The sequence below is a fragment of the Carcharodon carcharias genome, chromosome 8 (genome assembly GCF_017639515.1).
Source record: "Carcharodon carcharias isolate sCarCar2 chromosome 8, sCarCar2.pri, whole genome shotgun sequence".
NCBI classification, from domain to species: domain Eukaryota; kingdom Metazoa; phylum Chordata; class Chondrichthyes; order Lamniformes; family Lamnidae; genus Carcharodon; species Carcharodon carcharias.
In genome coordinates, this window is record NC_054474.1 from 21941276 (window position 1) to 21958108 (window position 16833).

At 42.0% G+C, this 16833-nt stretch overlaps 1 protein-coding gene across 1 annotated transcript in view; it reads left to right on the forward strand.

The window, feature by feature from the left end:
• LOC121281414 (cationic amino acid transporter 2-like) overlaps nt 1-16833 on the forward strand; it is a 47528-nt gene that overhangs the window by 20349 nt on the left and 10346 nt on the right. The window contains exons 4-7 of the mRNA XM_041194357.1: nt 204-369; nt 1215-1351; nt 5789-6011; nt 6814-6950. Of these exons, the coding sequence (XP_041050291.1) occupies nt 204-369; nt 1215-1351; nt 5789-6011; nt 6814-6950 (663 nt within the window). The remainder of the gene's footprint in view (nt 1-203; nt 370-1214; nt 1352-5788; nt 6012-6813; nt 6951-16833) is intronic.

Here is a 16833-nt window from a genome sequence, read left to right on the forward strand (position 1 = left end):
TGTAGGCGAAAGGAATAGAAGGCCATATTGATAGGGGGAGATGAGGTAAAGTGGGAGAAGGCACGTGTGGAGCATAAACACTGGAATAGAGCAGTTGGACCAAATGGCCTCTTTCAGTGCTGTAAAATTATGTGTAACTTTATGTATCAAAGTGCCCTCATGAACAGATAACTGAAATGTTCTTCACGCCCTCTTCTTTTTAGGTCTCCTGTCATTTGGTGCAAAAGAATCAACAACAGTAAATAAAATCTTTACAGCTATTAATGGCCTTGTGCTTGTATTTGTCATTATTGGAGGTTGCATTAAAGGAAACAGTTATAACTGGAGCATTAATGCTGACGTGCTGTTGAACATCACTGCAGAAACACGGTATGTGCCAACAGCTGTGGAATGATTGTGCCAAGGCAATGGGTCATTTTCTCCGTGCACGTGTAAAAGTTATAAAATCTCAATGGGTGGTGCTCTATTGACATTCCATTCACATTTTCCACTGCCACCTTGAATGAATCTTTGCTATTGCTTGAAAAATACTTGATAATCTGTCAGTATTTTCACAAATATTAGCAAAAATTAACATATAATAAATATGTTAGCATATTTAGCACAGACTAAATGGGCCAAATAGTTCCTTCTGCGGTGTATTATTCTGTGATTCTATGATAATGCTCATAATCAATGTAACTTTCCTTGGCTAATTCAACTTCTTCCCCACTGGAAGTACTAATGCTTTCTGCATGAGATTCACAGGTGCCAGCTGCCTCCCACTAACATAAACAAGGGACACTACTTTATCTGTGCCCTTTGCATGTCGTTGAATCACTCAGGTTCCAGGCCCCAGGTTCACTGGTCTGAGCTTGCTGGCTGGAGAATTACATTTGACACCAAGTGCCAATGATAACATAGGAGAGAAAAAAAGAAATGGTTAGGGTTCTACTTCAGATTGCTGTCCAGTGAAAATGCATCTTGTGGACATCAGCTGAGGACAAGATCATACTCAATCATGGTGGTACCTGTAGCTAAATAGCTTGCTGATGCTCGTTGTCTAAATTCACACACAAAGAGTAGCCATTTGGCTGATGTATTTATTGGAGGGCTGCTATCACCTGTGAGACCATACCACAGCATGGGTCACAGCAGAGACGGGGAGAACATGATTAAAAAAAAGGACGCTTTAGTGTACATTGTGTGCTTATATGTTCTTTTATGTTCTTTAGAAATCTGTCCTCAACTGTAAACATAACCAGTGATTATGGAGCAGGAGGGTTCATGCCATACGGATTCAGTGGCACTCTGACTGGTGCTGCCACTTGTTTCTATGCGTTTGTAGGGTTTGATTGCATTGCAACTACAGGTAAGTTCTTTTGGAACTAAATAGGAAACTACAACTGTCAGCTATCTGAAAGAAAAGCAGGTTTTGAACACCACTGCCATGCCCAGTAAAAGGCAAATCATATTCATAACTTTAAACATGGAATGTGCTTGTATGGAAACTTTTAGAAGAGCCTTTATTTATTTAAAAGTGGACAGATTAACTATTAAGATGGTTGCCAAGGGGATCAGGTAACCTTTGCAACTTCAACACAGCTTATTAAGATTCCAGAAAGTTTCCAATTGCATCATATTGGGTAGGGTCTCCCCTTTGAATGGACATTCCAAGACAGCACTCCATTGTGGAATTAACACCTGCCTTTGTTCAAAGCTTGCTCTAAAACAGACTTCTAGACTCTGTGTCCAGGTTTGCAATGCAACAAAGGAAAACTGATGAGACCAGTTGTCTACAAGTTAAGTGTAAAAGATCATCATCTACCTTCCATTGTATATCAATGGCTGTTGACCATGTGACTGAAACTGGTTCTCTCATACTGAAATCCTTTTATTCCAAAACCCAGAAGAGATCAGGTCAGTCTGCAGGATAACATTGACAAGACAATAGTTGCATAGGAAGGCTCTGCCACCTTTGCCTTTTAAGAACCGAGAGGCTTAAAATACTTTTCTTTAAAGCCTCCCGGCCTGATTCTAAAACTCCGAGTTCACCTGTAAAGAAATTGGACATCCTGATACAACAGCTACAAATGCCTGACTACATGACCTGCCAAACATTCTTCTCTTTGAAGGAATCCTGCAGCATTTCTGATATTTGACCCCAGCTGTCTGAGCTTATCTGAAATACAATTCAGGAGTGGGAAAAGCTTCCTTCCTTCCTTCTTCACTGGACACCCTTCTTTTTGTATAATACTGGTACAAGTGCATTATCTTCTTTAATTGCATCTTTCTGGAGTGTGTGGTGTATGACTGACATTGCATTTCAATCTTTGGGGCTGTGTGTGTGAATAAACAATTTTATTTGTTTAAACCCACAAAACTGGTGTTTTTAAATTGATTGCACACTAACATGAGGTTTAGAAACACACACAACTATCTTCTCAAAATGAAACCACACTGATTAAAGACAGAAGGGAAGGAACTGGGGGTTTATCTCTTCTCCCCTGCCTGTAACATCAGGTGTGGTAACAAAGTGATTATGTTGCTGGACTACATTATGATTTAGAGACAAAAATAAAAACCCCACAATGATAGCTGGGGAATTTAAATTCGATTAGTTAAATAAATCTAGAATTAAAAAGCTTGCCCCAGTAATAGTAACATGAAACAATGGTAGTCATAAAAACCCATTTGGTTCACCAGTGCCCTTTACTGAGAGAAGTCTGCTGTGCTTACATGGACTTCCTTTTATGTATCTCCAGACTTAAGGCAAGGTGGTTGACTTTAAATGCTGTTTGAAATAGCCTAACAAGCCATTCAGTTGTCTCATGGGCAGATAGGGGTGGGCAATAAATGTTAGCCTTGCCAGCAATGCCCATATCCTTCGAATGAATTTTAAAAAATGTTTAAAAGAGATATGCAGTATGTTAACATTTTGCGTGAGACTCTCCATCAGAACGATGGCTGGGATGTTTCTGATCCTGCTCGCGGCAGGAATTGTCACGGGTGGGATGGAAAATCTGACGGACCAGCCAAAGGTGCGTTGACCTCGGACAGAAATTTCCCCTCCCGCGATGGACGGAACCCGAAAACCCTGGCCAGTGTTGACAAACGGGCCCATGAGCCTGCTATGAATTGGCTTTGTTTTCTGTTTTCATTCCATTTAAGTTTGTTTATAGCGCATCTTTCTTATGTTCGTCTCTGATGAATTTCTTCTGGTTCACACCCCCTCATACGTGAGTGCTTCAGTTATGAACTGTCAATGTTTCTTTTCACTGCTAGGGATAAGCCAGCACAGGCTATAAGAGCTTTTACAAGTCTGTAAAAAGGAAGGAGAGAGCTAAAGTAAAAGTTGGTCCCTTAGAGGCAGCAACACAAGAAATTATCATGGAGAATGAGGAGGTGGCACAGGCGTTGAACATATAATTTGTGTCTGTCTTCACAGCAGCAGAACAAATTATATACCAGAAATATAAGATAACCATAGGGTGAATAAGAATGAGTAACTTAAGATTGCTAATATCAGTAGCAAAAATGTGTTGGAGAAACTTAAGGGACTAAAACCTGACAAATCCCCAGGACTAAATGTCCTACATCCTAGAGTTCTAAAAGACTTGGCTGCAGAGATAGTGGATGTGCTGGTTATGATCTTCCAAATTCCTCGAGACTCTGAAATGGTCCCAGCATATTGGAAGTTAGAAAATTTAACAGCTCTATCCCTGAAAGCAAGGAGAGGGATAACAGGGAAAACAAGCCAATTGGCTTGACATCAATCAGCTGGAAAATGCTGGAATCTATTATGAAGAAAATCTTAACAATACACTTAGAAAATCAGGGTATGATCAGATAAAGTCATCATGGTTTTACAAAAAGGAAATGGTGGTTTGAATTTTATGCTCCCCCACCGGCGGATGGGGGGAGCATGAAATTGAGGGGACAGTATATGCTCTGGGTGCCCGCCCACCCTCAACACACAGCAATTTTATGCTGGGACAGCCAAGGCCTTGGACAGGAAGCCTGCCCTTGCACCAATTGAGGCCCTTAAGTAGCCAATTAATTGCTACTTAATGGCTGTTTCCCACCCAGCCTCAATTTTTAGGCTGATGAGAAGATTGAACCTACGTGAGAGAAGGCCGATAAACAACAAAGTTACATCTCAGGCTGGTGGGAGGGGCTGGGGTGGGAGGGGGTGGCGCCTCCATTAGAAGCTCCCTTCTGAAGTCGGGCATCCCCCCATTAAGGTCTGGTGGCCTCTGGGCCTCTCCCCCAAGATCATTTCGTGTCCTCCACAGGCCTTTCCTACCCTCACTGCCCTGGGACCCCTTGAACTTACCTGGACCTCTGGTTCCCAGACTTAGGCTCTGACATCCTCCTGCATTTATTCTTCTGTCCACTGCGAAGCTGTTGCTGCAAGGACTGGAGAGCTGCTGCCGGCAACTCTCTAAGATGAGACTTCCTCCTGAGTGAGGGGCAGAAGTCCCACCTGCAGACACTTAACACTCATTGGAGTGCAAATTGGCTGTGGGGCACTCAGAGTTGGTAGGGATGTGCTCTTCGTCGACTCTTTAGATGTTGGGAAGCAAGACCCAGGGCAGTGTTTCACAATGTTATCAGTTTTTGGGGATATAACTCTAATGGTTGTCTGGGCTCTCTGCCAAGCCTCATTATGTATGCTTGGCTGAGATCCCAGGCAGCCATTAGAGTACCAAAACACTTGAGTTTTAGAGAAAACATTATTTGATTGACAGCTCAGAGTCTCCGATCTCTGCTGTCAGTTTCACAATGTTTGTTTACACAAGTTTACCCAAGGTTAACTGGTTTCAAGAATTTCTGGTTTTTGTTACTAATATTTTACAGGTTCTGGATGAGAGGGCACTTTTATTAGCTTGTAGTGAAATGACTTTTTTCAACACAGGAGAAATTTATGAAAAAAATTACATTTTTAAAGCATCTTTTTATCCCACTGTGCACTGTAAGATTCATTGGTCCTAGACAGTGTATAGTGGTTCAGTAATCATTCAAGTGCTATAGCTAGGCATAGGGGGCATGACTGACTGTAGGTTGTGGGTGGAAGGGCAGAACTTGGCATGGGGGCATGAAGGGCCATTTGGGGTCTGTGGAACAGCAGAGGTTGGCATAGGGTGTGTGAGGGCCCATGTGAATGGGCATGGGCATGAGGTATCAGGGAGGGAGCTTTTGGAGGGTGAGGGGGGTGTGAGGGATGAGGGCTGAGTAAATTGGGCTGATACTCCATGGACTTTGGAAGAATGAGAGATAATCCCATTAAAACATAAAAGGTTCAAAGGGGATTCGTAGGGTAGACAGTGAGAGTTTTTTTTCCCCTGTCTGGTTAACCTAGAATAACAGAGGGGGGATTGGAGGTAGGAGGGGTACACAGTCTCAGAATCAGGGGGTGATCATTGAGGAATGAAATAAGGAAAGAATTCTTCACTCAGAGGGTTGTGAATCTTTAGAATTATCTATCCCAACATTTTTAAAGTTGTTATTTTGCTATGATGGTTACACTAGAAAAGAGAGTGCAATTATCGTGGTTGTGGTTGTGGCCCATGGTAGTTATTTGTGAATGCAGTATTGGGCGTTTGTAATCTCAGCCTGTGGATCTGCATTTTATTGGTTAAATTGGGGGTGGGGGTGGGGGTGGGGGGTCACAATGCAGTCTATTGACAGATCCTTCATTTGTTGAAGGAAATGTTTGTGAAGGGAAAAGGATGTTCAAAAGAACTAGAAGGAATCTCATGCTATTTTGCTCTGTTGTATTCTGATTTTTAAAAATTATTTCCCTCAGGTGAGGAGGTGAAAAATCCCCAGAGGTCCATTCCCATTGGTATTATAGCTTCTCTTCTCATTTGCTTCTTGGCCTACTTTGGAGTTTCTGCTGCCCTTACACTTATGATGCCTTACTACCTCCTTGATACAAAAAGCCCACTCCCTGGGGCCTTTGAGTATGTTGGATGGAGTGCTGCAAAATACTTTGTAGCTGTGGGCTCCCTGTGTGCACTTTCAACAAGGTATTGTATGAAAAGAATACAGTTTGTTGCTTAATCTAATGTAATTGTCAATTTAAATCACTATTTTTGGCATATCAAGACCCTTGTTCTTCAAGTGCATTAACAGTGCATATTGTTTCTTGCATTACATATTCAAGAAATGCATTTATTACTGTACTTTATACACCAGACTTGTATATATTGTGCTATATCACATGTAGACCCATATTGCCCTCTTAGTGTAAACCATTGCAAAAATGGTGCAGCATGTAAACTACCATAAGACTGTCCTTTCATTTAATTCCCCCAAAGCTACATTATTATCATCATCTTAAAATTTAGTTCACTGTGTTTATAAACTGCTGACATATATATACTCTAGGGGGATGGAAAAAAAACCTTGTTAATTGCTTGTTAATACTACAATGCCCTTTTTGCATCCTTTCCTTAATGTGGGCTTAATTTGAAAAGAGATAAATTCTCTTCCATTAAGGCCTGAAGTTGTTCAATAGTTTATATTTTCCACTGTGTATAAAGTTAAATAAAAGTTTTTTCATCAAGTAGTAATTGGAAAGGAAGTAAATTTACAATTCATCTTTGCACACACACAGGAAAGTAGTGGACCTGTCTGAGGCCCCTTGTTCATGGAATAAACATTATATTCAAAAGTTTCCTATGCAGTGTTCTCCAGTCATCCATCAGTGTCATCCAATTCTGTTATACGTACTTGTACTGACTGGCAAGAAATTTGGTGAGCACTAGCTGTCTCTTATTTTCTTTTTAGTCAGCATTTTGCTTTTAATTCTGATTTATTTCTCCACAGCCTGCTGGGCTCCATGTTCCCTTTACCTCGCATTCTGTTTGCTATGGCAAGGGATGGTCTACTGTTTGAAGTTCTAGCAAAATTGAGCAAGCGTCAGACTCCAGTTGTAGCCACAACAATTGCAGGAAGCATTTCTGGTAAGAGGCATCATTTTTTTTAACCTTATTCAGGTTGAATATTTTCAAGTATTAATGTAATCTACCGCCTCTTGGTGTTTAACAATTACAATGTGTAAATGAAGGAGAATATTTCTAATGCTGTCCTTCCAGCATTGTGCAGTGAAATCTATGGAAAGGGGTTTCGGACCCCACTGTGGTGAGAACAGAAGTTGTTAGGGTCCAAGAATATGGGAGTCAGCCAGTGTGATAGTTGCTGACCCCATTCCCGACACCAACCATTTTGTTGCAGGAGTGGGTAGCTTGTTAGATTTGTTAAGAAACTTGTTAACTCAAATTAAAGGAGACCAAGCTGAATTTCCTAGTTGTCTTCCAATTTCCAACACTGATGGGGGGACAATTTAGGTTCCCTGAGGCGGACAGCTGACAGCAGGCCAAGGGGTGGGGGCATGCTCCAGGCAGGCCTAGAAGCCCTCCCTGCCTGCCTGGGTACAGGTGTAGTCACATGCTGTGTTGTAGATGGGCTCCCCTCCATAACACTTGTGGCCTGGTTACAAGAACCATGGGCAGGAATTTTAGGCCCCAACATGATCTGGAATGGAGGCAGACAAGGCCTGAAAATACCAGAACCAGCTGGCATGCTGGTTTCCTGATCCCGTTCCTGGCACCATCAGAGAACCATGGAAAAGTTATGGTACAGAAAGAGGCAATTCAACCCATCATGTTTGCGCCAACAAAAAAAGAGAAATGAGAAACCAGCCACTCATTTTAATCCCACTTTACAGCACCTGGTTCGTAGCCTTGCAGGTTACAGCACTTACAGATCCAGGTACCTTTTAAATGAGTTGAGCATTTCAGCCTCAACCACTATGGTAATCTGATGTGTAATATACCCTTTAGAAGAATGTTATAATTGAAGATCACATGATCTTAGTACCCAATAGAAGAATAGCACAGGATACCTTAGTATCAGTGGTCAGTAGGAGTAGTCTAGAGTTCGAGTCTGTAATGTAGAGGCAGCGTTTGAGTTGTAAGCCCCCCCAGTGTAACTTCTGAGTTCCTTTGTAAATAAATAGAATGTGTTCTATATAAGAACTATCTGCTGATCTCTATCTATGGTACCAATTTGGTCATCCTGAAACGAGCATGCAACCCAGATCCATTAATCTAACTGAATTTAGGACCAGGATCCAACAAACTGATGATGAGAGAAAAAAGCACGAAAAAGCAAGAAAAAGTGATGAAAGAATTCAAGTGAACCAAAATTGGGCCATACATCACACGGTATTTGTAAGTAGAATTTCTATCCTAATCGTCGAAGCAGTCTCCTCAAAGCATGCTACAGTTTGGAAGAGTTGATCCTTTTGACCCAACTGTGGACGATCGGTCTCATTATGTTGAATGCCTTGCATTCTTTTTCCAAGCTCACGGCATTGCAGAGGGGGAGAAGAGGTGAGCCATCCTCTTATCCATGTGTGGGAGTAAGACCTATGGATTGATTCAAAGTTTGATGGCACCCAGTGCCCTGGATTCAAAAAGTTTGGATGACTTAGTGAACCTTGTGAAGAGTCATTACCAGCTCAAGCCCTCGGTAATGATACAACGGTTCATATTTATTTTAAGAAATAGAGCCCCGGTGGAGCCTGTTGAGTGTTATGTGGAAAGCCTGAAACTGTTAAAAAAATATTGGCACATCTATAAATGATATGCTTTGAGATCATTTGGTGTGTGGTATAAATGAAGATACAATTCAGAAGAGATTACTGTCTGAAACAAATTTGGATTTTCAGAAGGACTGGCCACGGAAAGCACAGTGAGGAACTCGAAAGCCATACAGGGAGCACCAAGTGGCGCCATCCTCCATGTTGGGTGGGGATCTCCAGCCAAAAAGGGTGCAAAAATGCGTAGCTCTGATGTGACGTGGAAAGCAGCCACTGCTTGCAGACAAATAAAAAGAAATGACGTAGCAGCAAAAACATGGAATAATGGTAACAGAAGTGAAAGCAGACAACCCTGTAACGAATGGAAATTTTAAAAATTCAAATGTTTTTACTGTCATTGAAATGGACACCTCATGAGACATTGCAAGGATACAATCAGGCAGATTTTCAATCAAAAGAAAAAATCCTGTGAGATCCATAACGTGGAAGTGCCTGAAGTAGCAGATTCAGATATTTATTCATTGTATAATTTAAAGGTAGGAAGAACAGAACCTATCTATGTAATAGTGAGGGTGAATGATAGGCCTTTCAGAATGGAGGTGGACACAGGGAGCTTCCATTATGGTAATAGATGAGCATACCTTTAAATACCTGAATTATGGGGAATGTAAATTAATTTTGGAAAAAACAGGTGCCAAATTGAAAACTTACATGGGAGAAGACATCAAAATCAAAGGCATAAGCAGGGTTACTGTACTGTATGGAAGTCAATCAGTAAAATTACCCTTGATAGTGGTAGCAGGTGAGGGGCCAAACCTCCTTGGACGAAACTGGTTGAAAGAAATTAAATTGGATTGGATTGAGATCTTCCAGCTGAGAGCCAGTGGGCTACCTGAACTACTACAAAAATACGCCTCAGTTTTCTACGATGAACTCAGGAAGATCCAGGGACTACAAGAAAAAGTTCATTTGGATCCAGATGCTACCCCCTGATTTTTGAAGGCAAGACCAGCACTTTATGCAATGCAGGAAAAGGTAGATGCCAAATTGGATGGATTAGAGAAACTGGGAGTTATACAACCTACGCAATTCTCAGAATGGGCAGCGCCAATAGACCCCGTACTTAAACCTGTCCAAAATGTTCGAATCTGTAGCAACTACAAATTGACTGTTAATTAAGTGTCTAAGTTGAACAGACACTCTATACCAAAAATTGAAGACTCTATGCTAAGATGGCAGGTGAAACCGCCTACACAAAGCTTGATATGAGTCATACTTATCAACAATTGGAGTTAGAGAAGGCCTCCCAGAAATTTGTCACAATTAATACACACAAAGGGTTGTACCAATATACCCGTTTGCCTTTTGGTGCATCCTCAGCATGCACCATATTCCAGAGAACAATGGAAAGTTTACTGCAGGGATTGCCTCACGTTGTAGTTTATTTAAATGATGTTCTGGTGGCAGGAATCATTGAAAAGGAGCATTTGGCAAACTTGGAAGAAGTTTTGAAATGTTTTTCAGAGGTGGGACTGCGTTTAAAAAAAAAGAAAATTGCATGTTCCAAGCGAAAAAGGTAGCTTATTTAGGTCACAGGGTAGATTCACAGGGTCTGCACCCGGTTGAGGAAAAGGTGAGAGCCATTAGAGAGGCACCAGTGCCAAAGAACACCTCCGAGCTCAAATCATTATTGGGGATGATTAATTATTATGGACGCTTCTGCCTAATTTGTCGATAGAACTGGCACCCCTAAATTACCCACTCAAGAGAAAGAATTGTTCTTGGCAAATATCACAGAACGAAGCTTTCACAAAGGTGAAACAACTGTTAAACTCATCCACCCTTTGAATACATTTTGAACAAAGAAAAAAGTTAGTTTTGACATGTGACGCATCACTCTGTGGAGTGGAAGCAGTGCTCTCCCATCGAATGGACGATAGATCAGAATGACCTATTGGATATGCATCAAGAACATTCAACACAGTGGAAAATGGATACTCAAAGATAGAAAAAGAAGGCTTATCAACCATCTTTGGTGTCCAGAAATTTCACCAGTAGATACACGGTCGTCATTTTACTATCGTTTTGAACCACAAGCCTTTGCTAGGATTGTTCAGCGAGGACAAGGCTATACCACCCATAGTCTCAGCAAGAACACTGAGATGGGCATTTATCCGGGCACCATATGAGTATACTTTCATCCACAGGCCTGGAAGTCTGATTGTAAACGCTGATGCACTTAGTCGTTTGTCTTTGAAAGAAAATGAAAATGTTCCAATTCCTTAAGAACTCGTTTTATTATTGAACTTCTTAGCTTCATCCCCAGTATGTGCTAGACAGATCAGGGACTGGACAAGGTGAGACCCGGTCTTCTCCAAAGTACGAGAACAAGTTTTTCATGGTTGGTCACCAGAACAGGAATCTAATGAAATGAAAACATATTTTCACAGAAGATATGATATAACCAGCCAGGATGGTATCTTATTATGGGGATCTCATGCAATTTTTCCTCCAAAAGGACAAAAGCCTTTTTTAATTGACCTACACTGTGCACATCCAGGTATTTCCTGAATGGATGGAAAAATAGAGAGCTTAGTAAGAAGCTGTATGCAGTGTCAGCAAGTGCAAAAGTTACCGTCAACAGCTCCATTACACCCTTGGGAGTGACCAGGTAGGCCATGGATGTGATTACAGATTGACTATGTAGGACCTTTTATGGGAACAATGTTTCTCCCTATTGTTGACACTTACTCAAAATGGATGGACATATATGAGGTGAAGCCACCAACATCTTCTGCTACAATTGACAAGCTACGTCAAACTTTCTCCATCAACGGACTACCAGAAGTGGTCATATCAGATAATGGCACGGCATTTATGAGTGCTGAATTTCAACGGTTCATCAGCCTCAACTGTATCACTCAAGCAAAAACTTCACCTTACCACCCTTCTTTGAATGGACTGGCCAAGAGAGCAGTTCAAACATTCAAAACAGGCATGAAGAAATTAACCGGAGGCTCCATAGCAACCAAGCTAGCACGTTTTCTTTTCCATTACAGGACTACCCCTCACACCTGCAGAATTGTTGATGAAACGTTGTCTCAGAATGAGATTGAGCTTAATAACTCCAAATTTAGGGGGAAAAGTGGAAAGGAGTCAGGGAAGTCAGAAAACTGGACATGACTGGCATAGTCGTCACAGAAAGTTTACTGTAGGAGAAATGATATATGTAAAAAATTTTGGAGAAGGACCCAAGTGGTTATCAGGTGAAATAAGTGCAGAGTGGACCTCTTTCTTACCATGTGAAAGTGGAAGAACAAGTCATATGGAAACATAGATCATATAACAAGGAGAGAAACAAAGTATCAGGAAATGATTTCTTCAGTGTTCACAACTGTGTCAACATCTCCTGTTGAAAGAACTCAACTGAGTACAGATGTGTCTGAAGGGTTGGCTGTACCTGCAAGAGTTGAGGAAACAGATTTGCAGGTGCCCACCGAAGAACCTGATGTTCAGACAACACCAGAAAAGGAGGTTCCTGACAAAGCTGTAGAGCTGAGATGTTCTACATGTATAAGGAAACCCCCAGAAAGAATGAATTTGTAAATTTCTTATCTGTGTAAATAATTTGCTATTTTGAGAAAAATTGTAATTGTAACTGTGAAATGTATTTCTGAGTAAAGGGGAAGGGATGTGGTAAACTGATGTGGAATATACCTTTAAGAAGAATGTTATAATGGAAGATCACATGATCTTAGTATTCAGTAGTAGAGCAGGCTACCTTAGTAGTCTAGAGTTAGAGTCTGTAAAGCAGAGACAGGGTTTGAGTTGTAAGCACACAAAGGTAACTGCTGAGTTCCTTTGTAAATAAATAGAATGCGTTCTGCATAAGAACCGTCTGCTGATCTACTCCATCTATGGTACCAACTTGGCCATCCCAAAACAAGCATGCAACCCGGATCTATTAGTCCAATTAAACTAAAGACCAGGATCCAACAAAACTAAGGACCAGGATCCAACAAACATCAACTTATGCAATGAATTTCACCTCTGGGTGAAAGATCCTTCAACCAATGCTTCAACCAATCACCTTAAATCTATGCCCCCTGGTAATTGACCCCTCAGCTAGGGGAAACAAATCTTTTCTGTCTACCCTATTTTGGCCCCTCATCATTTTGTACAACATTGTAGCCTCCTCTGCTCTAAAGAAAACATCCCTAGCCTGTTCAAACTCTCCTCATAGCTGCAATTTTCAAGGCCTGGCAATATTCTTGTAAATCTCCTCTGCATTCACTCCAGAGCAACTAGGTCCTTCCTATAATGTGTACACAAAATTCCAGCTGTGGCATAATCAGCACTGTATACAGTTCCATCATTACATCCCTGAATTTGTATTAAATACCTCGCCCAATAAAGGAAAGCATTCCATATGTTTTCTTGACCACATTGTCCACCTGTCTTGCCACCTTCAAGGATCTTTGGACATGAACTCCAAGTTCTCTCACTTCCTCAACCCCTCTCGATAACTTCCAATTTATTTAGTATTCCCTTGCTTTTTTTTGCCCTCCCTAAATGCATTACCTCACACTTTTCTGGATTCAATTCCGTTTGCAACTTCTTCACCCTCTCAACCAAACCATGGAGTTGACAACTATCCTCTTCACTCTCAACTACATAACCAATTTATGTGTCATCTGCAAATTTCCCAATCATGCCTCCCACATTTAAATCTAAATCATTAATATATACAACAAACAGCAAGGGCCCCAACACTGAGCCCTGTGGAACACCACTGGAAACCATTTCCCATTCGCAAAAACACCCATCGACCATCATCCTTTGTTTCCTGTAACAGAGCCAATTTTGGATCCAACCTGCCACCTTCCTCTGTATCCCATGAAATCTCACTTTCCTGACTAGTCTACCATTGGGGAACTAGTCCAATGCCTTACTGAAATCTATGTAGACAACATCCACTGCAAGACCCTCATCAATCCTCCTTGTTACTTCTTCAAAAAAATTCTAATATGTTAGTAAAACATGATATTCCCCTAACCAGACCATGCTGACTACCCCTGAATGATCCATGCCTTACTAGGTGACAGATTATCCTGTGTCTCAGAATTGTTTCCAATAATTTGTCCACCACCGAAGTCAGACTCACTGGCCTATAGTTTCCTGGTCTATCCTTCACACCCTTTTTAAATAATGGTACAATGTTCACAGGACTCCAATCCTCTGGGACCTCACCTATATCGAGTGAGGATTGGAAAATAATCCTCAGAGCATCCATTATTTCCTCCCTGGCTTCCTTCAACAGCCTGGGATACAATCCATCTGGTCCTAGTTATTTATCCACCTTCAAGGATGCCAGTACCTCCAGTACTTCCTCTCTCACTGTGCTTATATCTAAAATTTCACACTCCTCTTCAACTAGAATGTCTGCATCATCCCTCTCCTTAGTGAAGACAGAGACGGAGAACCCTGTGCACATCTTCTGCATCAAATGGCAAGTTACCATGTACATCTCTGATAGGCCCTACCTTTTCCTTAGTTATTTTCTTGCTCTTAATGTAGTGGTAAAACATTATAGGATTTTCTTTGATTTCACCTGCCAATATTTTTTTGTATCCTTTCTTTGTTATCTTAATTTCTATTTTTGCTTCACCTGAGTTCTTTCTATACTCCTCTAGGTTTTCTACAGTATTATGTCTTTTGTGACTGTCATAAGTTTTCTTTTTCTGCTTTATCTAGGCCTGTATGCTTCTGGATAACCAGGGGGCTCTAGATTTGGCAGTACCACCATTTTTCTTTGTAGGGACATGTCTACACTGTGCCCTTGGAATCTCGCCTTTGAATGCCTCCCACTGATTTGGCACAGTTTTTCTTTCTAATTGCTATATCCAGTCCACTTTCATCAGCTCACCTCTCAGCTTTGTAAAATTTGACTTCCTCCAATTTAGAACTTTTACTCCTGTTCTGCCTTTGTCCTTTTCCATAATGATGCTAAATCTAACTATATTATGGTTACTATCTCCAAAATGGTCCCCCGCTGCTACTTCATCCACTTGCCCAGCTTCATTTCCTAAAACTAAAGCTAGAATTGCGCCCCCTCTCATTGGGCTTGTAATGTGCTAGCTAAAAAAGTTCTCTTGAATGTAGTTCAAGAATTTTGCACCCCTCTGTGCCCTTCACACTGTTCATATCCCAATTGATATTAGGGTAGTTGAAATCCCCAATGATTACTGTTTTGCACTCAAAAACCTTTCTACATATTTGCTCTTCAAAGTCCCTTCCACTATTTCGGGATCTACAGAACACTCCTAGCAGTGTGGCTACCCCTTATTGATTTCTGAGCTCAGTCCATATGAACCCACTTGATGTTTTATTTCGAATATCAACCATCCTCAGAGCTGTAATTGATTCTTTAACCAATAATGCTAAACCCCCATGATTTGTATCCCCCTCCTTATTCTGCCTGAAAACTCTGGCCAGAATTTTCCCGTCGGCGATTTGGGGGCGGGGCCTGCTCTCCGATGGGATGATATTGGGAAGAACCCCCATTGACAGGACCAATGAGCTCATTGAAAGACCTGCCCGTCCAACCTTAAGGCTGGTGGGCAGGCCAGGAGCCCTGGCGGGCTTCTGAATAAAGATTAAACCTCATCCACTGGCAGAATGAGGTTTCATCTCAGTTTTTAAAAAGTTTGTTAAAGTTTCACTCATATTTATTAACATGTCCCATCTCGTTTGACAGTGTCACATGAGGGGGACATGTTAATAATGTTTTTCTTCCTCTATTTTTAAAGTTTTTTAAACATTCAGCGCTCTCCCTGAGACAGAACTTAGTCTCAGGGAGAAGTGCACTCTTTGTGCGCATGCGTGAAAGAGCCCACTTTGAACAGATGGGGAATCCCTCCACCCCCAGCACAAGAAGCACATAGTGCATCCTGTTGGGCAGGCCGCTGGGTGGGCCTTAATTGGCCCCCCCACTCAAAATGGCGGCCGGCCCCATTTCAGCAGCGGAATTCAGCTGCCTGCCCGCCACCGAGCTGGTGAGGCCCGCCCGCCCACCAAGGTCAAAATTCTGGCCTCTATATCCAGGGATGCTGAGCTGACATTTTTGTCTGTCCTTAAGCTAAGTTTCCATTATTGCGATGATATCATGCTGCCATGTGTCTATCTGTGCCCTCAGTTCATCGGCATTATTTATTATGCTCCCCGAATTTACATATATACTTTTAATACTGCCAAATTCTTGTGTTTTACACTTATTTAACCTGTGCTGCTTTGTCTTTCAGGCTTACTAATTCTCCACCTGACCCCACAACAGCACTAGTTAATCTCCCTGCGAAGATATTTGTCCCAGTCTTGTTCAGATGTAGACTGTCTGGCTTGTACAAGCCCCACATTCCCCAGAACCAGTCCCAGTGACTTAGAAATCTGATGCCCTCCCTCCTACACCAGCATTCTAGCTACATGTTTATTCACTCAATTTTCTTGTTTCTATACTTGCTTGCACGTGTGATTGGGAGTAATCCTGCAATTACTGCTTTAAAAGGTGCTGCTTTTCAATCTCCTTCCTAGCTCCCTAAGGTCTGCTTTCAGTACCTCACCCCTTTCCTACCTAAGTCATTGCTACCAACATGGACCTTGATCTCTGGCTGATTACCCTCCCCAGAAAAATGTCCTGCAACTGCTCTGTGACATCTTTGACCCTGGCACAAGGGAGGCAACATACCGCCCTGGAGTCAGGCCTACCACCACAGAAATGCCTGTCTGTTCCCCTAACTAATGAATCCCCTATTACTACTGCTCCTTCCCTCTTCTTTCTCCCCTCCTGTACAGCAGAGCTGCTTATGGTGCCACAAACATGGCTCTGGCTGCTCTCCTCCGAGGAACCAACACCCTCACTGGTATCCCAAATGGAAAACAGATTGGTGAACGGGACCCTATGAGACTCTTGCACTACCTGCCTAATTCTCTTGGATGGCCTGGTGATCACCCATCTCTTTTCTGCCTTCAGGCTCCTAAGCTGTGGTGTGACCACCTCTCTGAACTTGCTATCCACGTGGCTCTAAGCCATGCGAATGTGCCACAGTGACTGCAGCCTCCGCTCGAGCTCTAAAACCCAGAGCTCAAGGTTCCATAGCTGGTGACGCTCCCTGCACATGTGGGTGCCTAGGACACCAGTAGCATTCATGACTTCCCACAAATTACAAGACATGCATCCCACATGACCT